Source organism: Sinocyclocheilus anshuiensis, unplaced genomic scaffold, assembly GCF_001515605.1.
Source record: "Sinocyclocheilus anshuiensis isolate Anshui unplaced genomic scaffold, SAMN03320099.WGS_v1.1 scaffold20, whole genome shotgun sequence".
NCBI classification, from domain to species: Eukaryota; Metazoa; Chordata; class Actinopteri; order Cypriniformes; family Cyprinidae; genus Sinocyclocheilus; species Sinocyclocheilus anshuiensis.
Window position 1 is genome coordinate 1,630,988 of NW_015558646.1, and position 24,993 is coordinate 1,655,980.

Below are 24,993 nucleotides of genomic sequence, written 5' to 3' on the forward strand. Positions count from 1 at the left end.
AAAGGGCCACAGTTCCATTATAGTACAAATGTTCAATCGTTTACTGAACTCTGACGTTCAAGTGAGACATTATTAGAGCAATATAGTCGAGCAAACTCATTCTCTTTAAACTGTTTTACTGTAGGCTGCAGATGAGGCATTCGTAGCCTCATCTGGAATGAGAAAAACCCCATATGCTATCTTTGTGGCTCCAGTCATGAGCTGACATAACGCCCAGCTTTCATTTAATGTCCGCTCTCAAACATTTAAGACAAAAGCTGACAACGTATTATCTCCAGTTAGGGAGAGAGGAAGGAGAACAGAAAAAATAGAGCCGTAATAAGAAAACATTTCTTTTATTTTTTACTTAAATAATGTTGCGCATTTTTGTATATATCGGTGCAGTAAATCCTTCTAAACCAAATATTAGGTTAAGGTATCTCTATTAAATATTTTACTGTACCTGAAAATATAGTCATTTCTTCAAGTTTAGATTAGTTCTCCTTTAAAAAACATCAGAAGGATTGACTAAAAATTATGAAATGAATGAATGAAAGTGAGAGAGCAAGCGAGCGAGAGAGTGAGAGTGCATTTTTGGAAAAAGAAGTATGTGGACATCATGTATGTTACATAAGCTACACATCTTCACTTGGATTGATTATATGGAATGGTTATAAAAGCATCTTTTATATTTTTTTCCAGTGTTTCTCAAAAATTCTATACAGTCTTTTAGGCCTGTCACGATAACAACTTTTTGTTGTGTGATATATTGCCCCAGAAATAATTGCGATAAGCGATATTATTGTCATTTTAAAGACCATTTTATGCCACTGAATATATAATCATAATGTAATAGCATAATAATGCAAGAAGGCCTACACACTTCCAAATGACAACAAACTTTTAATTTTTAAGAATATTTAGATCATGGAAATTACGTATCAAAATATTAGATACATTAAAAAACCTGAATGAATAGTAAATAAACATTTTCTAACAAAAAGTTCAAAGTAACAAGTAGAAAAAAAGAAAAATGCACAAAGAACTTGTTTGGAGATTTTTCCATCAACAGATTTTTCCCGGACCTTCTTTTCTCTATAAATTAAGGGTGCACTGTATTGCTGAAAAACACAATTCCTACTTAGCAGTCAGATGTCCGTATGCAAAAAGGCACAGATCCCTAAACAAGGCCATATCTGCAGATTAAACTTTTTTTGTAGAAGCATTTATTAAATTTGAACTAGCACGTCATGACTACACCACGTTATGTACGAGAAGCTGCAAAAGACACAGGCGCAAGTGGAATGCAAAAAAAACATGGTGGCATTAATTTTTAAGTAAATATAATGGGCGATATATTGCATCATCAAAAATTATTGAGGTCATGTACATATATTGCGCAATAAGTCGATATATTGATTATTGCGACAGACCTACAGTCTTTGTTCATGACTGAATGGTTATTATATATATATATTAAGATCCTGCACACATTCATGTTTGGACTTTTGAAATGAGCTTTGCAGGTTTACTTTGGGAAAAAAAACAGTTGGAGAAGAACATAATTTTTTTTCACACTCTTGCAAAGTAACACATAATGTGTGATATCGCTTAGATCAGGGCGACAAGATGGAACCTGTGAAAAAGGACTTCTGATGGAAAAGTAGCTGGCCAGATACAGATACAGTTGAGACCCACAAGAGAGGAAAATAACTTTATAAATGATTTTCTCTCTCTCTTAGCCTCATCTCTCATTAACACAGATTTAGCTGCCAGCACTGAAAATGCCTGTGGTTAAATTAATAGGATGGGAAAGGTCGGCCTACATTCTCTAACACAAGGCATTGCCACAGGGAATGACGAACATACAACTTTCTACATGGTTTATCAGAATACTAGTGTATTTGTTAAATTATATAGAGGTGATAATGGACAAGGCGCACCATTGTTTGCTTATTTTAACCACCAGACCAGACCAATGTGCAATATTCAGTTACATCCGTAGTACAATGAACTGTGATAAACCATGTAGAAAGTTGTATGTGTATGTGGACTGACATGAGCAAATAAAGAAAAGAAAATACGAAAAAATCCTAGTGGGTGAAATTGAAACTGGTGGGTTGTATGTGTATGTGCAAACTATCGGTTTTGTGTTAGCAGATGTCCTTCCAAATATTTGTATACCTACTTGCCAATTAAACTATCAGGGGATCTGCACATGGATAGACCTTTTAGGGAAATTGAATATCTATTTAACTCTCTGTTTTGTCACGTTCAGTAATTTGCATTACAGTTTAAACTATGTTGTCTGAATCATTTTAAAGTGGGAGGTTATAAATATGCCCAAGTACAGAGGTGGAACATGCTTTTATAGAACATGTTCCTTAGTTAAACAACATGTAGTGTATTCATTTGTATTTAACCATCAATTGATGGCCGTTAACAGGATGTTCCCTAACCCCAGTAGTAAAGCATTCAGAAGGTATAGGACATTCTTGCGGCATTATGACAACTAAAGAAAAGAACAGCCATTATAAATACTATTTTCCAAGCTAAAATCTCAGACGAACACAGAGTGGCCGAACTGAATTTGTTTTTCTACTTTTCTTTTCACTTTAAATTGTTCTTTCAGTGCCAGGGACTGCATGCATTATCATAAATTGGATATATGAAAGATAAAAGTTAAAAATGAAAGTTTACCATAACAGTGCCTAGCTCTTTTATCTGCAAAGTTTTATACATTACAAAAGCCTGGTGCAGTTTGTTAGAATGTGTGATATTGCTTTTTCGTGTTGGTTTCTGCTCCTTTATTTTCACAGATTATTATCAGAACATGTAATTGTTTATGTATTGATCTGCGCTTGCCTCACTTTTCAGCGTCTAATACAAACTTCTGATGTATCGAGTCAATTACATATCAAGAACTCCTCCTTATTACTTGCCTCTGCTTTTCTTCCATTTATGAAAGGAAAAAAGTATTTCTTGAGAGAACGCGAACAAGAAATTGCATCATATATCTGCTGAGATTAATTTCTGCATTCACTCGGTTTACAAGAGCAAGAATAACCAGCCCCTTTGTGGGTCTATTGGCAACTGGGTTATTTGTCTAGGTAGGCAGGGTGTGCTGAGTGTGTGGTGAGGTGGCTTAATGAACAGCGAGATTGTTGGCAGGCAGGCCGCTGTATAGCTGTAGCGCTAAGAAAACAGCAGGCCAACATAACTGTGCATTGTTCAGCCATAGAACAGGAGGCAGAGCATGTAATGAGCTCTAGCACCCGCTCACGTCTTTCCTAATGGGCTATGACCAGGTTCATCCTTCCAGGGGCCTTAGCCACTCCAATCATTGCTTTCGTCCATTCCCCCTCGACTTTCTTTGAAAGACCCCAATATCCCCCTCTTCCTCCCTCTCACTTCTGGCTGTTCTTTGTTTGTCTTAAAAGGACAGTTCATCTGAAAAGGAAAATTCGGTCATCGTTTACTCGCCCTCACATCGTTCCAAACCGGCATGACCTCTTTTCTTTAAAGAAAGAGGTTTGGAACGACATGAGAGCGAGTAAATAAAAGCGTTGACATGGGCCAACGAGAATCTTGGAAACAAAGTTCAAGTTTAGTAAGAAATACGTTGATGTTATTTGCAAGATGCTGTGAGAATTTTCCTCTGGCTTGTTTTTTTTCAAAGGGGTTGGGCAGGTTTGATCCTGTTTTGCATTTTGATTGCTCAAGCCTCCTGCATAAATGGGATTCCAGTAGGCCTACTTCACCGATTTGTTGTTTCTTGATTTTTTTTTTTTCGTTTTACCTGAAAGCCTGAGACACGCAGAGCCAAAAGCGCTTGAAAACCCAACAGACCAAAATAAACATCAGCTAGTGAAAAGCCCCTGAAATTGAATGTCTATAATGCAACACAAAATGCAAAAAGATTTTAAGCCACCCTTTTTTCGGAGACCACTCCGCAAGACACAATGGAAGTTTGCTTTGACTCTCTCGTCACGTCCAGCGTTTGATGTCCTGCAGCCAGAGAGCCAAAGTTAATGAATGAGATCGGTGTGTTCTGATTTGCTGCTCTGTTTCTGGGCACTGTGCTCTCAGCAGGGGCTGCAGCCTCTCTAACCACATTCTGACAAGACAGCTGCTCTGAAAAAGAGAACGATGAATGTGAGCGAACATGAGACTGGAATCGCACGGGGGTTGAGGAGTCTTGCTCCACGACTGTAATGATACGGATTTAATTTGTCCTTGGGGGTGCAGGTCACTCCAAAGACGTGTGTTCGGCGGCCTGAACTTTTGAGATGTTGTTAGCCTAAAGCGAACTGACAGAGCCCGTTATAACGACAAAAAGCCACAAAAAACACACCCGAACGCACAAGTTGATCTGTCACAAATATCGCTGGAGGGGGTGGTGTGTGGAGGGGTGTTATTCTCTGTTGGTCTCTTGTTTATTATGTCTTGGGTGTTTCATATAACAAATGGAGAGAGACAGTTTTCTCTCAGGGGTTCTTAGCTTCTCCCCACAGAGCGTGATTAATTGTTATTGTGGTCTATTTTTATGTCGCGTCCTGAAATACGAAGGTGCAAGAGAGAATGTAGCTTGGGGCTCTCGCTGACAGTGTTTGCTTTATGGCATTTTCATATTTTATGGCCCCTGCTGATTTAGTTACTTCAAAACATCGTTCGCCATTAGATAGAACACAGGTACTAGCGAGCCCTTCCTGTCATCGATAGCCCTGCGGTCCTGCGCATGTTTTATAGACGCACTAATGCACCGTCGACAAGCACGGCTGACAGATTAGGGGACATCGGAGAGACTCTCAGGACTCTGTTTCATCTGTTCTTGTCTTAATAATGATTACTCGACAGGCTTAAGACCAGGTTTGACCTTCTTGTGCCAGAGACAACTCACCCTGGTTCACAAGGTTTAGCTGCTAGAATGACCAGGCTGCCAGGTTGGAGAATTTGAGACCATGGGCAGGCAACCTCTCACAGATAGTAGAGAGATGTTACCTGGGTGCTGCTTACTGGGCTGGATAGGAAAAGAAAGAGAGACAGGGAGCGTTTCTAATTATAACACTCCAGTCACAGTGCTGTGGTGGGCTGTAGCTTGCATGAGCATCCGCAGAAAGCTGACTTTTGGTTTAATTTGGAAGACTAGCAATAATCCAGACTAAATCTCTTAAAGCTGCAGCTTCCCCTCTGTCGGATTAAGGGGCAGTCTTAAAAGGATAAGAGCCGCTTATCAGTGCTTCCCTCAACACTTCCTAGTGACTTCCAAAAAGGTGTATACTGTATATGAAACTGGTTCCAGTCAGATAATGTGGCCGTTTATTAGCGATTATGTGTCACCCAGAATACATAGACATGCAAGCAGAAACTACTGAGATCATGTAATATTGGAGTGAATGAGTAAAACAAGCGGTAGCGAGCTATTAATTCCTAAGGCGGGAAAACACAGTATGTTAGGAAGCTTAAAGCTGTTTTTGGTTTAACAACGTTCTCTAAATTTCCTCTAAATATAAATCCGTTTTCCATTGGTTAAGTATAATCTAGCCTCTTGCAAATCATTAGGACACATTTTATCTCTGTGTTACTATTTAGACAACAGATATTTGACTATTTCTAATTCTTAAAGGGATAACCATTTTTAGTTTACCTTCATGTTGTTCCAAAGCTGTATGACTTTCTTTCTTCTCTGAAAAATAAAAATCTGTCACCCTTTTAGCACATTTAAAACAAAAACTGTTGACCAAAATGCTGTACAATTAAACAAATAACACTTCACTAGTATAGTTTCAAAAGCTACATCTACAACAACTTATTTTTAAGAAGTGATTTAAAAACCTCTAAAAGGAAAAAAAGGATGATATTTAAAAAAATGTTACAAATGTTTTTGTCCCTACAAACAAAGCCAGTGAGTGGACCCATTGACTTCTATTTTATGGACCAAAATTGCAGAGACATTTTTCAAAGTATCTTATTTTATGTTCCAAAAGAAATAAAGTCTGGTCTGGAAAAGGTCCCCTTAACTAACTCATAAGAATATAAGAAAAAGGGGGAGATCGGTGTGTTCTGATTTGCTGCTCTGTTTCTGGGCACTGTGCTCTCAGCAGGGGCTGCAGCCTCTCTAACCACATTCTGACAAGACAGCTGCTCTGAAAAAGAGAACGATGAATGTGAGCGAACATGAGACTGGAATCGCACGGGGGTTGAGGAGTCTTGCTCCACGACTGTAATGATACGGATTTAATTTGTCCTTGGGGGTGCAGGTCACTCCAAAGACGTGTGTTCGGCGGCCTGAACTTTTGAGATGTTGTTAGCCTAAAGCGAACTGACAGAGCCCGTTATAACGACAAAAAGCCACAAAAAACACACCCGAACGCACAAGTTGATCTGTCACAAATATCGCTGGAGGGGGTGGTGTGTGGAGGGGTGTTATTCTCTGTTGGTCTCTTGTTTATTATGTCTTGGGTGTTTCATATAACAAATGGAGAGAGACAGTTTTCTCTCAGGGGTTCTTAGCTTCTCCCCACAGAGCATGATTAATTGTTATTGTGGTCTATTTTTATGTCGCGTCCTGAAATACGAAGGTGCAAGAGAGAATGTAGCTTGGGGCTCTCGCTGACAGTGTTTGCTTTATGGCATTTTCATATTTTATGGCCCCTGCTGATTTAGTTACTTCAAAACATCGTTCGCCATTAGATAGAACACAGGTACTAGCGAGCCCTTCCTGTCATCGATAGCCCTGCGGTCCTGCGCATGTTTTATAGACGCACTAATGCACCGTCGACAAGCACGGCTGACAGATTAGGGGACATCGGAGAGACTCTCAGGACTCTGTTTCATCTGTTCTTGTCTTAATAATGATTACTCGACAGGCTTAAGACCAGGTTTGACCTTCTTGTGCCAGAGACAACTCACCCTGGTTCACAAGGTTTAGCTGCTAGAATGACCAGGCTGCCAGGTTGGAGAATTTGAGACCATGGGCAGGCAACCTCTCACAGATAGTAGAGAGATGTTACCTGGGTGCTGCTTACTGGGCTGGATAGGAAAAGAAAGAGAGACAGGGAGCGTTTCTAATTATAACACTCCAGTCACAGTGCTGTGGTGGGCTGTAGCTTGCATGAGCATCCGCAGAAAGCTGACTTTTGGTTTAATTTGGAAGACTAGCAATAATCCAGACTAAATCTCTTAAAGCTGCAGCTTCCCCTCTGTCGGATTAAGGGGCAGTCTTAAAAGGATAAGAGCCGCTTATCAGTGCTTCCCTCAACACTTCCTAGTGACTTCCAAAAAGGTGTATACTGTATATGAAACTGGTTCCAGTCAGATAATGTGGCCGTTTATTAGCGATTATGTGTCACCCAGAATACATAGACATGCAAGCAGAAACTACTGAGATCATGTAATATTGGAGTGAATGAGTAAAACAAGCGGTAGCGAGCTATTAATTCCTAAGGCGGGAAAACACAGTATGTTAGGAGGCTTAAAGCTGTTTTCGGTTTAACAACGTTCTCTAAATTTCCTCTAAATATAAATCCGTTTTCCATTGGTTAAGTATAATCTAGCCTCTTGCAAATCATTAGGACACATTTTATCTCTGTGTTACTATTTAGACAACAGATATTTGACTATTTCTAATTCTTAAAGGGATAACCATTTTTAGTTTACCTTCATGTTGTTCCAAAGCTGTATGACTTTCTTTCTTCTCTGAAAAATAAAAATCTGTCACCCTTTTAGCACATTTAAAACAAAAACTGTTGACCAAAATGCTGTACAATTAAACAAATAACACTTCACTAGTATAGTTTCAAAAGCTACATCTACAACAACTTATTTTTAAGAAGTGATTTAAAAACCTCTAAAAAATGTTTTAAATGTTTTTGTCCCTGCAAACAAAGTCAGTGGACCCATTGACGTCTATTTTATGGACCAAAAATATAAAAATATCTTCTATGTGCCAAAATAAAGAAAGTTAGGTTTGAAACGGGTCCCTTTAACTACCTCTTAAGAATATGAGAAAAGGAAAAAGGAAAATAAAAAGTCTGTTAATTTTACTATAGACATACATTTATCTAAGTTTTTCATTAAACCCACATATTCATTTCTAAATACTAAGGCAACAAAATAAAACCCTGAAAGGTGTGTTTTGGAATACAGAGGTTTTGTGAAAACATCCTTTTCATAATCCCAGACACAGCTGTTTTGCTATGCCTTTATTTATTTATTATGTATTTATTTTATTCCAGGGAATGGACTGACAAGTGAATTGATAGGAAGGCATATGTACACCCTTTCAGTTTTCACTTTGAATACAATTCTTATTTGGAATGATGGCAAGACGGCTGGAAGTTTTATTTACTTGCTTGATGTAACACCGCAAAACAAACATTTGTAATGGATAACTCTTAGATCTGGAAGGAAGTTGGTGAACAAAGGCTGCGGTTGTCATTACTTTAATTATTTATCTTCTTTTTTCCTTTTTCTTTTTTTTATTTCACAGCAGTGACGCACAGAGCAAACTGCGAATGTATCCAAATTGAGCCTGTTTGTTTAAAGCGCTGTTAATGAAGTGTTACTTTTTTTCTGTTTTGTTTTTGCCTGTCTCACTGTCAGGGCTGCTAGGGGAACAAGCACTAATCCAGCACGTCATGATACGTGTTGTTTGAAATTGCATGAAAGCGAGAGGCTGCCATGTGTCTCACGGGGGTAAAGAGCGAGAGAAATAGGACTCCACAGGGGCAGAGGCAGAGAGAGCACAACCTTTTCTGGTCTAGAAAGCGAGTATCCAGTTGGGAGAGAATCACTCAGGGAGCAATGCAAAAATAGAGGTGCGCGTGTGTAGATTCTTGTTTACAAGGTGACACCTTTTTAACCTCCTATTAACTGCATGCTCCTGAGAGCATCTTTTCTCCACTGGGAGAGGGACGTCACTTATTCTTTCCCTCTGAATTCACCTTAAAGTTACTTTCTGCGTGTTAATATCAAAGAATCCAGTCGTGCTAACCAATGTGTACAGGTTTTCATGAGAAAACCTAACAATGTTCAAGAAATCCATATGGTCAGAAATCACTACGTATTGGTTTTGTACGAACAAAAGGAGAGATAAATGTTCTCTCTCTCTCTCTCTTTAGACCCGATAGTCTCGCTGTATTGTTTAAGCTGACCTCGGCTCTAGTCTAACTAATGATCTCTATTAAAGCGGGCCTGTTAACCAGGACAGTAATTATGTCGCATTTATCTGAGGGGCTGTTTGCCAGTCTTGGCAGGTTTGTCAAGCCACACTCTCAGTATGGGAACTATAAAGGTTGACAGTTGATTGTGATAATTATAATGAGAACAATAGAGAGAATAACAAGGATTCTACTCATTAAATAGTAAAAATCAGCTTCACTTAGCATATTAGTGCAGTTTGTTGGCATATAGGGACAAAACTGGAATGGATTTGTGGAGTGTTTTAAATAAGAGAAGGAATTTGAAGACAAATACAGTCAAAGAATGAAACGGCGTATTTTGTGTCAATAATTACCTGAGTGTAAACTACTCAAATCTCCATCAAATTCCCCCTGTAGATGTTACAACCCCATTTTAAAGACTCATTTTCAAAAAATGTCTTAAATTGCTTATTAACCTACTGCCTGGGACCCCAGGTGTCAGATCTCCTCTGTTTCTGCTAATCAGGGGAAGTGCTATTTTTCAAAGCTCGAACTGAACAAAATTGGAGCTGTTGGAGAACTCTTAGGTTGGCATTATTCTCGTGTAATGAGTGTAAGAGAGCCCAATTATTCCACTTGCCATCAAAACAGAGGAAGATTAACTCTTCTCCACTTTGACACTCTCCAGCAGTACTATCTTTTTATAGATATTCACACACTTGATCTGTCTATGCTGCACTGATGTTATTTCATTTTTTTTTCGACGCAAACGCTGCATGTGCACATGTGTGTGGCTTTCCTGTGCTTTTTTAGTGCATGATAGCTTCATCAAAATGCCTGCCACCTGAACAAAAACAAAAAGAGAATCCTGCAGCTCCTCATGCAGAATGGCTATGACTTGTCATCCTTCTCTGGAGAGTGGCAATAAAACGCTAAATTAGAGATACAGCCACGCTGCGCATATGGAGGGGGAACATTTTCACCCAAGCTTAGCTTGAATCCCAGTTAAGTGTTGCGTTTTGAAGCTTCAATTGTCCAACTGCAGAGGGATTTCACCACTTTGCTTTTGAAAAACATCTTGTAGATTAAATGGAAAGGCCACAGTTGGAGCCCTCTGAAGAAATAAAAAGAGTCCAGCTCTATAGGATATCGCATTTTTTATCAGCCTGCAAGAAATGGAATTGGCTGCTAATCAGGAGGAGCCGAATAACAAGAGATGAATAAAATGATTCACCACAAACTCGCACAATCTGAATCTGAACAGACATACACACAGTCAAGCTTAAGATATGTTGGGTTTCGCAAAATACATAAACGCACACCCACGTACACCTAGACGGCTTTGATAAGAGACAATTACCACGCATTGTTTACAGTGCAAGCCAAATGATTTCAGCTCTTTATTTCGAGGAAGTCATGGTGAGGATAGTAACTACACCGGCTCAATGCCCAAATACAAAAGTGATCCTTATCTCTTTATCAGCAGGAATGCAGATGTTTGAAGCGCATATGGGGTGATGTACTGGGCCGTATGCTGTTGTTGTTGTTGTTTTTTTGTCCACGACCCCTTTGCCATCCTCCCCCAAACCTGTTTGGGTCTAAAGATGGTCTAATACAAATTAAATTAAAGAAAGTCTGCACAGATAATCCTGCTGTGTTTCAGCTGCTGTGGCGGCGTGGGGTCAAGCCCGCGGCATCTGGCCCTCCTCACCACAGCAAGCCCACAAGCTGCTCCACTCTCTCTGGGAGCTGGAGCAGAGCAGCACCCCTACTGGCCCACTTAGGAGTGTGTGTGTACACATGTGGTCGGGCCCAGGATGTGGGAATGTAAAACAAGGGTGTGAGCCTGTCAACTCGCATGTAAAGTGTCTTGCTGCATATGTGGGTTTATTTGTTTGTACAGTGTTAAAGGAGTGTAGGAAAGGGTGTTAAATAAGTGTCGCGATGCAGTGGGGAGGAGGTTTTGAAGCAAATTGCTACTTGAAAATCCGAAGAAATGCATGCTCGAATTAGCCCCATATCTGTTGGCAGTACCTTGTGTAACGAGAGGGGACGTTGTTGTGCGGTGGTGATAGCAGACTGTCAGCACCCTGATTAACCTCTTCTCATCGTTCTAAAGATGAGCCACTGATGTGTGGCGAGGTAAACCGTCGCTCTCGATCTGACGCTGACAGCTGCTGAAAAAGGCCATTTCAAATGTTAGAAGCAGATGTGTGCTAAATCTGCATGGCTAAATCTGAGCGCTAACTACTCTTACAGTATTGCATCATGAATTGTGCTGATTGGGTCAAGCTTGTTATGATTACAGTGGAGTTTTTATCCGCCCATCTGTCCGTTAGGGCATCACGGGACCGTCCAGCCACTAATACGTCTGTCGTCCAGCAGTGCGTAGTAAGGTGGAAAAGTGCAAAAGGGCATAAACTGCAACAGGAGGCGTTTAGAGAAAAGGCGGGGGTTGGTTTTTGCATCTTTTGTGTTTTTTTATTTATTTATTTATTTTTTGCTAGAAAAACTTTGTAATAAATGTCGTCCTTAATAATGTTAGTAATAATAAAAATACAAATACATTTACATTTAGATAAATATAAATAAGCCAAGTATTAGCAGAGCAGCCTTTTGAAATAAAAAAGTAGTAGTATAAATATAGTCATATGTTCAACGTTCTTTTTCAGGTTTCAAATTTTGTTAAATAATGAAAGTCATTCTTCATAAAAAGTGAATGAATGTATTGTCAGTAGGCTTACAAAAATGCGATCCTGACTGTGAAGTCTCAAAATCTAATTATGCGATAACAAGCATCAAAGTTTGATTTCAACCATTAATTTCACTATGATTTCAATCTTTGACATGGCCTTACTCAATCAATATTAAAGATATAAAGGTTAGATTTTCAAAGAATATTCTACATCTTTATGAAGGATGATTTTATGTAGAAAACAGTAAATCACAAAAAATTACTTTAGCTGGGTTTTCACAGGCAGGGTCACAAATATGAAACAGTTTAATTATACAAAATACATATTTAAAAGATTAAAACATGTACTCACCCTTATATGCATTATTTTTATCTGTGGAACACAAAAGAAGATGGATGAGGACTAAGACTCTCAAAAGCATTTAAGGAAAAACAAAGCTGCACAAACTTCATTGGTTCATTGAACAATATATGAAAAATCCTTATGAAACGTAGTTAGATTGTTAGATACTGGACAAATAGAGAAGCCTGAGTCTTTCAAAGCGTCTAGACCGTGTGCTAACTGCTACACCGTACCTCTGGAGTCTGGGATCCTAAGCCAAGAATTCGGTAAACATTGTTTGTTTGAATAAGTGGGGAAGGTTGGAAGGATTAGTAAAAGATGATGAAGTTCCGCCTGCACCCTACCGCACCGCTTCCTGTTTGCACATTGCATCACATTGCATCTCCACGCACACCTTCTCATCTGTAAAGGATGTCAATAAGGAGGCTGGCTCAATCCATCTTAGAGAGGGGGAAGAGTGAGATAAAAAGACAGAGTGAGAAAGTGCACTTGAGGCAGAGACAGACAGGGAATATATCCGGGGAGACTAAGAGTCTGTAATGAGTTGCTGCAAATTTCCATCCACAGGGAAAAAAAAAAAGCCTGGAAAGATGCCTTTGTGCCTTGTCATTGTGAAGAGAGGTGCCATGCTTTCAGCGGGGGAGGCAAATGGGCTGAAAGTGTGAGGGGAGGGTGGGACGGTCTGTTAGACATCTCAGTACGCTGACAGATATTTGGGAGAACATACTCTGAGATACTATGTCATTATTTTGGATCAAAGTGTCAGGCGGGTATATGATTTACACTCATAACAAAAGCAGCATCCAGAATGGATGAGTCGGCACTCCCTGCTGGAGCCCAGTGCTGGATATTACACTGATGTAAAGGTGTTCACATCGCTCATCTCCACTCGCGCCTGCCGAATGAGTCTCTGTGTGTATTAGTGAGTGTGTCTGTGTGGGAGAGAGAAACAGAAAGATGCACGACTATGGTGTAAAATGGCTCAATGGTGCTCATCCTGAGCTGTGAATATAACAGGCGAAGCACTCACTCTCTATGTTCAACAGTGCAGCTAGAGTCATTTGGCATCCATCTATCTTTCTTTCTTTCTATCTATGATGAGCAAACCTCTAGTTTTAAGAATGAGCAAATTTAGCATCATTAAAAATGCTAGATGTTACAAACAATGCTGCTTAAGGATTTCAATTAAAAGTAGTGCTGTCAAACGATTAATCGCATCCAAAATAAAAGTTTTTGTTTACATAATATACGGATGTGTGCTGTGTATATTTATTAGGTATATATAAATTCTCACACATGCATGTATCTATTTCAGAAAAAAATAGGTTATGTTTATATATTAAATATATTTATAATATAAATTATATGAATATAAATATGGACATGTAAATACATGTAAATATTTTCAAAATATATACTGTATGTGTGTGTATATATGTATACATAATAAATATACACAGAACACACAAATATTGTGCAAACAAAAACTTTTATTTTGGATGCGATTAATCGCGATTAATCATTTGACAGCACTAATTAAAAGCACGATTAATTATTTGAAAATGACTTTATATTATGAATTTATGATATATTTAAATTTATGAATTATTTACACAACCATTGAAAAGTTTGGGGTCAGAAATCAACACTTATCGTTGCTCATTCAGCAGGGATACAATAAATTGATCAAAAGTGACAGTAAAGACTTTCTATTCATCAAAGAATTCTAAAAAAAAAAACATTAAGCAGCTGTTTTGCAGTAAGAAAACAAAGACTCTACCTGAATAACCTGTGCGTGTCACATCCATTTATCTAAAAGCTAGCGAACCAGCACAGGTTTGTATATACTGCTGTTATCTTGCGTCAAGAAGACTCTCCTATTCCATCCCAGGTGAGGCCAGGTGGATATGAGGAGCCGTTTGAATGAAAGGAGTGAATGTCTTTTAGCCCAGGCATTTGAATTAGAATAACATCCCACAGGACTGACTTCTGCTAGTTGCGGCCATTTGAGTTTCATTAGTTTCTATGGCTAAATTGTCCTTTGAAAATGAAATGCGATAGTCAAGGCCCCCCACCCACGCACTACCACAGTCACACACACACACACATACACCTTCTATTATGACCAGTCTGCTTCCTGTAAAACATCCAAGCAGATTGTGAATCTATGAAACGCACACACAGACACACTGCGGCTTGAGAAGGATATCGTAACGTCGAAAGAGCTATTTATAGTGGACAGAGTATCTGATCAATTCCCAAACACCACAGGCCAACAACAAACAACCCAAGTCTTCTTGTAAAAGAGAAATATCAAAGTACACACACACATAATACAGTAGATCAGAAAGTAGTGTCACATCAGGAATGCGGCCTTACATTAGCAAACAACACAAGAGTACGACACTCCTTGCAGAAATGCATATATGCATGATGGTTATTTAAATCTTATCATCATGCTAAAAGGCAGAGTTCTGACATATGATGACCGTATGAATTATTAACATAGTTGCTATTAATGTATGCATAATTAATCACACGCAATGTGAATGAAGCTTACAGTCCTTAGGATATGTAGATTGAGTCTTTTACAGGATCAAACAGAAGGGCATTTTCTTTCTCCCTTCTCGGTTAACGGTGCAGCTGTTGATCTGGGAAATACCCGTTCCTGCTTTCGTTGTTTATGAGAGCTTTGTGATTGCTTTCTTAAAGGAAATATATCTGCTGCAGTTCGCAGGAAAAGCAACTCTGAATGAATGAGGTAGGGAAGCGTATTGTGTTTACTCATTTGTAGCACACTGTTTCGTCCCCACGGAGCACTGCTTTAGTTAGTGGAATAATGCGAAGCCGGGTATACAGATGTAACTGCAGGATGTCGACTTAAAAATGATTCCTTTACCTATTTTTTCTACAGTTGCTTTTTGAAAAAACAAATCACTTTGGACCAACTAAGTAAAAAAATAAAATAAATAAATACAGCCAGTTTTTAAAGCTCCAAAGGCGTTTACCCTTGGAAATGGTTCCCTTTCATAATAAGATGGATTTGAAACGGGCCAAATTGAGTTGAGTGTGAATTGACAGGTGATGAAGTGGAATGATCTCGAGGATATGGCAGCTTATTTGTCACATGGGCTCCCGTAGCGATTGATTCGTTATAATTTGTGTTTGTAGTTAGCCGGCCGCTATTAAACGTCAACAAGTCCCCATATTCATCACGGCTCTTGCCGAAGAGGCAGAAATAGAAAACGTAATCTCATCCCGATGCCAGGGCGAGCCTGAGGCGCTCCTTCACCTCCCTTTATACCGTCGAGCCTCCCCGAGGGCTCACACGATCTGGCAGGGGTTGGCAACCTAACACCGGGCTGAGGAGCGCCGTGTTTCTCTGAGCTGGGGAAGGACGGATATATCCACTCCTTCCAGGTGCGGAGATGAAGCCGCGGTGGTCCGTTCCTGTCGTCATGGGTGCCATGCGGCTTAGAGATGCCGTGGATCCACCAAAGAAATGGTGTGGTGAAAAGAGAAGGCTTTGAGAAGGTAGGAGGCAAGAAAACAATGGAAATAAAAGTAAAGGAAGGCCTGCATGTCGTCGAAAGAAGAAAGGGAAAGTGCATGATGTCTGCGAAGAGCGACTCCATGTTGAGATTGGCTTTCAGTGTGCCGGCGGGTGTGAGACTCCCCTGCTTCATTCACGCAGTCAAACGGCACACACATAATTTCTCTGCAGCCTCACTGCAGCACTACATTTGTAGACATATAGACATCTCCTAAGCCCCCGTGGAAAATGCCACCCTTGCTACAGGCTCATTTCTGCTCCTATCACTAAGCCCCGCTCAACAAAGCCTGTCTCCAGTGTTTTTTTGTTTTTTTTTACGAGAAAATAGCTATGCGCTACCTGCCTTTGCCTCATGATAACCTCTCCAGTAAGCTCCTTGTGGATGGAGGTAAATAAACAACAGGACTCATTATGAGTACCAATTTCCTCCCAGCACTCTGGGGACTGTGTAAATAAGCCTTAAGATGACTGAAGATTCAGCTTCCAAATAACACAGAGTACCGAACTGCTGTTAAATTGAGTAAACGGAATGGTTTTATTTTAATTGAGGTCCTTCATATTGCTTTTCTTTTAGTTCATGTTATACATATAGCTTTTTAAAAATAATTTGTATTTAGCCACAGCATTTGTATTCAGTGGAAGCGCAGTGAGAATATGCTTTTCTGCCTCTTGACTGTGACATATTAGGAGCATTTGAACTGTAGTGGAGTTAGAAGAAAAAGGAGACTCGCTTGATCTTCAAGACACATTTTTTTTGTTTGTTCCCAACCACTCCCTAAAATTAAAAAAGAAAATGCTTCAAGCCTTAATTTAACTAGTTTTGTGTCCTGAAATCAGATTTAATAGGCATTTTATCTACGGTTGTGAAAACAAGAGTACAGTCTGATAATTATTAATTGCTGTTATAGTGTGCAGTTTGAATTACTGCATAATTTGAATGTGTAAATTCAAGTATCTCAGAAGAGATAATACATAATTTGCAGCAGAGGTGTGACAAGTGTTTTTTTTTTCCATTCCTTTGCTACCTGAAGAACTCCTGCTCCGCTCGCTCGGTGCATCTGGCCCCCGTACAATGAATGCTCTCACATTCTACGGAACCAATTGTCACGCTGAGAAGAAGGCAAATCAAATCTCACAGTGGCAACTAAGCGAGGAGATTGCTTTTCCTCTCCGCTGGCTGAAGTTGGAGGAGTTCGGTGGGGAGGGTTGTTGGGGTTAGAGGCTGTGGGTTAGAGAGAAAGAGAGAGGAAAAAAAAATGAGGTTAGGGTCTCGTTTACCGCCCCCTTTCCATTACTTTCCTCTCCGGCCCTTCCGCCTTCGTTCACAGAGCTCTTAGGGTGTGATTTGCCCCACTGGACCCTCAAGTATGTGGGAAGAAACACAACTATAATTAAGGGGATAGGGTGACACTGGCCGCCAAACTGGGGCCGCTCGGATCATAACAACACATTGTAGAACCTGATTAAGTAGCCATTTGTGGCAGCTCGTCTGTAGTTTAAGCAGCCCTCATCTCCGAGCCTGAAATCCGACCTCTGTGAAAGAAATATTGATAGCCCTTATGATTTGATGGCGGTCAGCGGTGTAGGCATACAGTACATTACTTTACAGAAAGATTGCTGCTAATGCATGGAAGCTCTCTGGCATAAAGACCTCTAAGGGCCAAGGGCGCCTCTTAAATGCCCCCTGACCATCAACCTGAATGAATGAAAAACACAAAGGAGCGTTGCGTAATACAGTTGATATCCCTTTTTAAGTGAAGCTTACTAATTATGACGATCCATTAGCGAATCATCACCACACATCAATAGATGCTTTTGTTGTGGAATAATGGCACTTATCTATCACGTTCTTCAAAGAACATGTTGATATCTGCTGGAATACGGTACTGAAGCATGTTCTGTAATCTCCAGCAGTGAGATGTCTCTGTGGAACGGAAGCTGCATTTGCATAACTGAAGCTATTACTCCAATTAGCCCACTCTGATATAAGCAGAGAGATCAAAATGTCAACAGAAGGAAATCTGCTGAGATGACTGAGCCTGCATCATCGATAGCGACTCTACTCATAAAAGGGTCAGCGATCCGTGCAGCATAACTGCATTTCAACAGGGCTCTCATTTGTTTTAAGTGTCACGGCCGAGGAGAGCGAGAGCAAAGCTTCGTATGTGCAGACGCACAAGAAGGACAGCCTGGAAGCTCGCTCTCCCAGCAGAGCTCCGAATAGCGCCGCTCAGAACCAATTATGGGCCGGCCACACGGAGGCAGATCACTTGGAAATTTGTATACTGTCTTTTTAATGAAGCTTTCCCCTTGTTACTCAGTCCATTGCTGCTCATTAGTCTTTTTGTGGACGACCGTGGAGATGGAAAGGCTCTGTAATGAGTTCTCACAGGGACTAAAGTAGAGCACAGGTGGCATAAAAAACAAAATTCTTTGCATATATATATATATATATATAACTACCTTTTGAGCTGCAACGAGAACAAACAAGAGTATGTTCCAAATTGAGGTCTGCTAATATAATGTTAATTAAAATGGCTTTTTACAAATTATCTCCTTGATTACAATGACTTAAGGTTTAATTAGAGCCATAGCAAACACCCACGCAACCAAGAACATACACACACCCCACACGCACACATACACACAAAAGAGAGTGTTAACCTTCAGTGGGTCCAGATTTCACCAGCCCAAAAATCTCAATTCGACACCTGGTCAGCTGTCACTTGTAATTAAAATATTATCAGGCGTAGCGGTAATTAGAGAGTGTGGAGGTGAGACGGTACGCAGCAGCTCATTGACTGGTGATGGAAGGTCTACGGTGGACAGTGATGAGTATTACTACCCTGTAAACCAAGAAAGAATTTGCAAAAACTGTAAAAGTAGGATTCCATAAATCCTTTTTGAAATTAATTCCACTAACATGTCACTTTTAAGTGTTTACGGTTGTTGACCCGCACATCCCATGCTACAGGGATCTCCTAGCCACTGTTGATATACACAGATGGGGGAAATGCGCATGTGTTTGAGATCATAGATCTTTATGCAGAGTTATTCCATCTGTGATTATGATAGCTTGTATCTGTCTCCCAGCAGCTAGTCTGAATGTCACTGGCTGGCGGCATAATCATTGGTCGTGTTGCACTGTCTGCATTAACCTTCTTATCGTCTGGGTGACTGCTGTTGTCAGGGGGGCTGATGGCTAGACATACCCCTGGAAGGAAGCCATTGATTTCTTTTTCAATCTCGGTTTAGAATCAGATTAAGTTGAAGCTGAGAGAGAAGGCAGGTTTCTCACCATGGAAAATACCTACATGTTGAATCTAGCCAATCTAACTAGCCAGTTAGATTACATATTACAATTACAAAACCAAATGAAAGTAAGTAATAATATTTAATTATATTTAATTATATGCACCAATAGAGCAATAGTCATAAACAGCACAAATTATTTACATATGTGACCCTGGACCACAAAACCAGTCATAAGGGTCAATTTTTTGTATCTCGGTCAATTTTTTCCGAGATACAACTATTTGAAAATCTGGAATCTGAGGCTGCAAAAAAATCAAAATATTGAGAAAATCCATAAAAGAAAAATCGATAATTTTGACCCATACAATGTTTTTATGGGTATTGCTACAAATATACCCCAGCGACTTAAGACTGGCTTTGTGGTCCAGGGTCACATATGATTGAAGGGTTTATTTGCAAAAACAGATAATTACGTTTTTTTTTTCAAAAATCATGTTTTTTATTATGTTATCATGTTTTCATTGTGTTTTATTATGCTGTATTTTTAAATTATTTTTACTTAATCAAAATAACCCAACTGCAGTTTGATTGAGATTAATTGGAATGCACAATGAAAAAACATGATTTTTGAAAATTGTTAAAAAACGGCATTATCTGTTATCTGCAAATTAACTCTTCATATGTTTGTTTACCAAATAACACTAAATATGAAAATGCCATTTGGAGACCTTTTGACCATGCAGAAGAATCACTGAGTTCTAGAGTTCTGATTCAATTGGAAATTTGAACTGATTGATGGAAATTAAGAGAACTTACCGACGTTTAGACCATTGACTTAAGAACATGTCTGTCTTAACGCTCTCATTCCTGCAAGTCAAAAGACAAAGAGGATTGTGAAATTAGTCATGCTGTTTGCAAAATTTAATGGCCAAATATAAAGTGCATTAAAGTTTCTGCATAATTCATTGTTTTGCTTAATTTCATAACACTAGTAATACCACCACAAATATACTACAAATACTTGATATATATCACCCAGTTCTACTGTGTACTTCTAGTCATTTATTCAAAAAGCGCTGCTTTCCAGAAGACTCTGAAGTCTCTTTTTCAATGTGGGTCAAAGAGTCATTGTATGCAGATCATTGAGGCCTTTTCATCTGCATTTGTGAAGTTAAAAAAATCCCCTGGCATACTCTTAATTTCCTTCCTCCATTTATTTATTTCTTGGAGTGAGGAAAAGCAGCACTGGAAGAGAGGAAACTTTTTTCTCTAACCCCCAACCCCTCCTTTTATTCCCCTATCTGGCTTAATGACATTTTGAAGAGCGTGGTCTGACTAAGGATGGTTTTGTGGGTGGGGGGAGGCTGGAGGAGTGACGACAGGAGCAGACTCACTGCAGCAGAACAGTCCACATGTGCTTAGAAAGAGAATGGGAGAGTTTGCCTTTGAAAGCCCAGGCAGCTAAAGTCTTTGTGTAAAATAACATTTCTATTGAAAGGCAATTACTGGTGACATTATTTTGTTTGCTGTGTAATTAAATTAATTTTTGTTCTCTCTCTCTCTCTTTTTTTCTTTCTCTCTCTTTAATTCTGTCTCTTTCCCCCAGACGGAGAATTATTCCATTGACTCCAGTTATGTAAACAGCAGAGCACACCTAATTAAAAGGTATGTCTTTATAAAGCAATCAGATTAACTTATCTCACTCATTTTGATGCATTCTTAAAGCGGCAGGATCGTACCTTTTTTAACTGTTAAATGTTCTGTTTTATGTTGCTCACCATTTGCATGTGTAATACAATACAATTTATGTACTATACATTCCGCTTTCTCTCACCTTGATCAGATGGACTAAGTTTTTATTGTTTCGGGTTTGTGATGTTGGATATTTCAGAATGAGACGTTTTTGCATATTAGTTTTAGTGGATGGACATACGGTTATAGTACGGTACATTTGTACTTACATTAGCATCTTATCTCTCACACACACACACACACACACACACACACACACACAAAAAAAGATGGCATTTGTCATTAAAACATTTTTGTTAAAAAAAAAGTTTTTGGCTCATAAACCGTCTTAGGGTTTGGCCACATACAGTAGGCAAGATATTAATACTCAACATGTTTATAAATGGCCAATGTTAAGCTTTAATAATTCAGTGTTATAAGTGATTAAGCACATCCTCATCGGGTAGTTCTACTTTCTTCCCCAGTATGAATAATTTCATCAAATGCCTGCAAAAACTTGTATACATATTACATGTTAGAGAATATTAAAGCTGTAGCCCAGAGCAGAGGTTTGGGTGGTTAAGCTACATCCATGTAGATGTTAATCAGATAGCTAAATCTAAAAGAATTTAAATCCCGGAATTCCAGAGGATTCTTCCTCAGTACACACAAGGAGGGCTTTGTAAGACCATCTATGTAATAGATAAGGAAAAGGTAACCTTATTTTGCATTGTGGAAGAAAAGAGCAAGGACAATAGATCCTTTGTACTGGCAGGACTTGGCCAGCATTCCTCAGTCCACCTAAAAGGAGGCTATTGACCGACACAGAGCATGGGCATGCAGGCATCCCTAATGAAGGTCCTCGGCCGCCTGGGGCCCGGCTGCTACAGATGTGCACCGGGACCGCAATGCCTCTCTTTCCTGGAGCAAAAAACATTGCAGTTTACCTCAGTACTGCATTTTTCAAACCAATTACAGCAATTTTATCTTCTGAAAAAAGCATTGCCTGTGTTTACATAAACAAAGAGTATTCAAGTGTCGGCTGTTTGGCTCTGCGACATTACAAAGAAATCCCCTCCGGAGCCTGTGGGCGAACAGACTGGGACAGGTGCAATTAGACTGATAAAATCAGAGGCTGCACTACCACCATTGCAGTGACATTGCTAGAATCCTTCTCTCTCTCTCTCTCTCTCTGTCTCGTCTTTCTCCTTAGAAGAGACTACAGATGCTTTTGTCTATGTATGTCAGTGTGTGTATGTGTACGCATGCGTTTGTGATCTTCACTGTTGCTTCAGAGGCAGAATGCGCTCCACTGGGCTAACTATCAAATTAAGGGAAATCAGGCTTGTGCACTGCCACTGTCAATTGGCAGCTTTTTCCCTCCTCTCGCTCTTTTATGTCAGTGAATGAGGGTAAAGAGGGAAAGCACAGTTTGCTCAAAATGTTACACCTCTACTTAAAAACATCCAGAAATGTATGTGACCAAAATAAGTTCTCCTTGATAAGACGAAGTGACCTGATTTTTTACACTGAAAACCCCATGAAATCAAATTTGTAGCTTTTTGTCAAAATGTGAAAGTCTTTCTTTTCCAGAAAAATATTGATAGCTTATCTTGTATGCAGTGGTGTAATACAAAATGTCTGTTTTTTTTTTTAAGATGTCACATTTTACATTAAAAAAAATGTTTTAAAGAGATACTTTTTTGTTCACCCACAAATGACATTTTTGCCATCATTTACTCACCCTCATGTCATTCCAGAAGGTGAATTTTATAGAATTTTTTAATATATCATAAACGTAGTACAGGTGTCAGGTGAGTCATTTACTGAAAGTATTCTGAAGCCATTAGATGTCACAGAGTCAGGAAAAAAAACAACAGAGAATCAAATATGTCAGCACTGTTATTAATTACTTACATTATCATCACATGACTTAATCATGTGGACCACTTGTAAAATACTTTTTTTTTTCATTCTGGACCTCAACAGCCTTAGTCAATTCATTTTTGTTATAGAACAGCCAGGATATTTTTCAGTAGTCACATTTTGTGTTACAAATACAAGACAATGTTATTATAGAGTCTTGAATGTCTGAGTGCTTAAATTATGAGTTTTTGGGTAAACTATCCCTTTGATGCTTCTACAACCAACAGATATACAAGACAGTTTTCTGACATAGTCTATATAAAATTAACTTTGACCACAGCAACACATAAGAGCTCTGTACGGCCATAGACCAGTCACCCCTGACCCTTTACCCCACCATATCAGAATGTGAGAAAAGCCGCCTCTTTTCAGCTTTACCATCTGTAAAGAGCTAAATAAAGGTAGCACTGGGTGAAGAGACTAAAAGAATGATGAAACCAAAGTTGACAGTTAAATAACACTTCCCTTCTTTCTCTCTCGTTTTTCTACTTCACCTGGCTATAGCACGTCAACATTCAAGGACATGGAAGGAAACAGTCTGAAGGACAGTGGCCACGAGGAGAGCGACCAAACCGACAGCGAACATGACGTTCAGAGAGGGCACTACGCCGACACAGCTGTCAACGACGTACTGAATATGAACGTACCCCCCAACAACTCGCAACTACCTGACCAAGGTAAGACAGAAAGGTCTCGACTAGCTGAAAGCATCCAGAAAAAAAGTATCAAGCAGGCAGAGTCGGCCTTGAGGCGCCTTGCTAATGCACAGGCAGCACTTCTCTTCCTGGCGTGTCTTTGATACGAGCCCAGGAACATTATTGACGGATGTGAGCCACGTCTACAGTCGACTGCAACACTTCAGATCCAGACCTAAATGGCAGCAATTAGGCTGACAAAGGTTGAAGGTGGAAATCCACATATCACGCAGTCTCCTCATGCATAATTCACGCGGATCATTTAGCAGGGAATTAATGTTGATGTTTCTTTTTTTTCGACTGCCGTTAAAGACATCCAGTATGTTGGCAGGAGTCAGTAGGAGGTCATGTTCACGCTCAGCTACTGCCACTCAACTCTACAAAGTTATAGAGCGACGAGTGGCAGCGCTACAGAGAATCAAAGCGCGGAGAAGACCAAAAGAGGGCTCCGGATGGTTTTATTGCACCGATTGTTTTGTGTTGTCATGCTCAATCAGCCTTTGATCTGTGTAATTTAGAACAATGGAACACCTCCAGCGGCCGCTAATAGTCAATAGCGAGAACTCTATTCTTGTCGGACGGAAATTAGTCAGCCAATTTTCTGAATTACAATGAGAGCTTGACATTTGCTGAATAGAAAGAGAGCAGAATAAAGAGCATTTCTGAGGGAGACGAGGTCATTAAAATCGGTAGGACGGTCTCTCAGATTGGAGTTTAAAGAACATGAGGCATTGTGGCTTGCCTGCGATGTGCAAAATCAAGCCTGGCTGTGTCTGACTCATAGTACTGCTTACAGATCTCAGCGTCTTGCTTGGGGAAGAAGAGCCTAATAAGAGAGCTAAGGAAGAGAAAAGACTGAGTTAACGGCTATAAAATAATTGAGCTTGTTCCTCCTCATTGTGTTTTTTTCCCCCTCTGTAAAGCAGGGGCCTGAATTATGTAGAATTGGCAGATGAACCAATTAAGATCTCATTTGGTCCAGATCGTGTGCTCTATGGCTAATTCCAGCAGGCTAATTAGCCGGTTTGTTCTCCAGATGAATTGCAAGACGTATGGCTACCTGGCAACCGGAGAAGAGGAAACTTCCTCCCATTTACATTTTATATGTAAATGCGTCAGATGCATCAGCAGATTTGTTTGAGCATCGTTAGGCTTGCCGCTGCGTGCACGTGTTGTCTGAGCTATGGAAACCACTGAGAGGATTTACAAGCCTCTGGGTTTCCATGATGGAGATCTTTCTGCATTTCTTCCACTGCCAACTTCCTGTCAACGTATAATGAACAATGATTAGCGAGTCTCATGACTACAGTTTAAGATGTTGTAGACGTCTCTCTGGAAGAGAAATGCATATATAGGACTCATAAAATGCACTCTGACAAACCCTCCAGCTCGGCACTCACATAATTGGACACAATTAGAAAAATGTACACAGAGAGTGTTACAAGTAGATGAAGCCTTTCCAGGTCTGCCTTTCTATCATTAGCAAAGCTCTTATCTGCTCATGAGCAAGCAAACATTGAAAATAAAGGATAGCAGATAAGCAAAACGAGCAAGCACTTCAACGTCACAGTCATCGGTTTTAACCAAAGCCATTAGACGGTGGCAAGTATCAGATACTAATGTAATTTTGAGGCATGTCTTCTATCATATTATTCTGCAGCAGCTACAGGCCC

The 24,993-nt window shown here is 39.7% G+C and overlaps 1 protein-coding gene across 4 annotated transcripts in view; it reads left to right on the plus strand.

Annotated features, from left to right (window-relative positions):
• LOC107680972 (protocadherin-19-like) overlaps positions 1-24,993 on the plus strand; it is a 58,039-nt gene that overhangs the window by 12,090 nt on the left and 20,956 nt on the right. For all 4 annotated transcript variants that reach the window (XM_016477076.1, XM_016477078.1, XM_016477077.1 and 1 more), the window contains exons 3-4: positions 20,575-20,633; positions 23,130-23,302. In XM_016477076.1, coding sequence (XP_016332562.1) covers positions 20,575-20,633; positions 23,130-23,302 — 232 coding nt within the window. The remainder of the gene's footprint in view (positions 1-20,574; positions 20,634-23,129; positions 23,303-24,993) is intronic.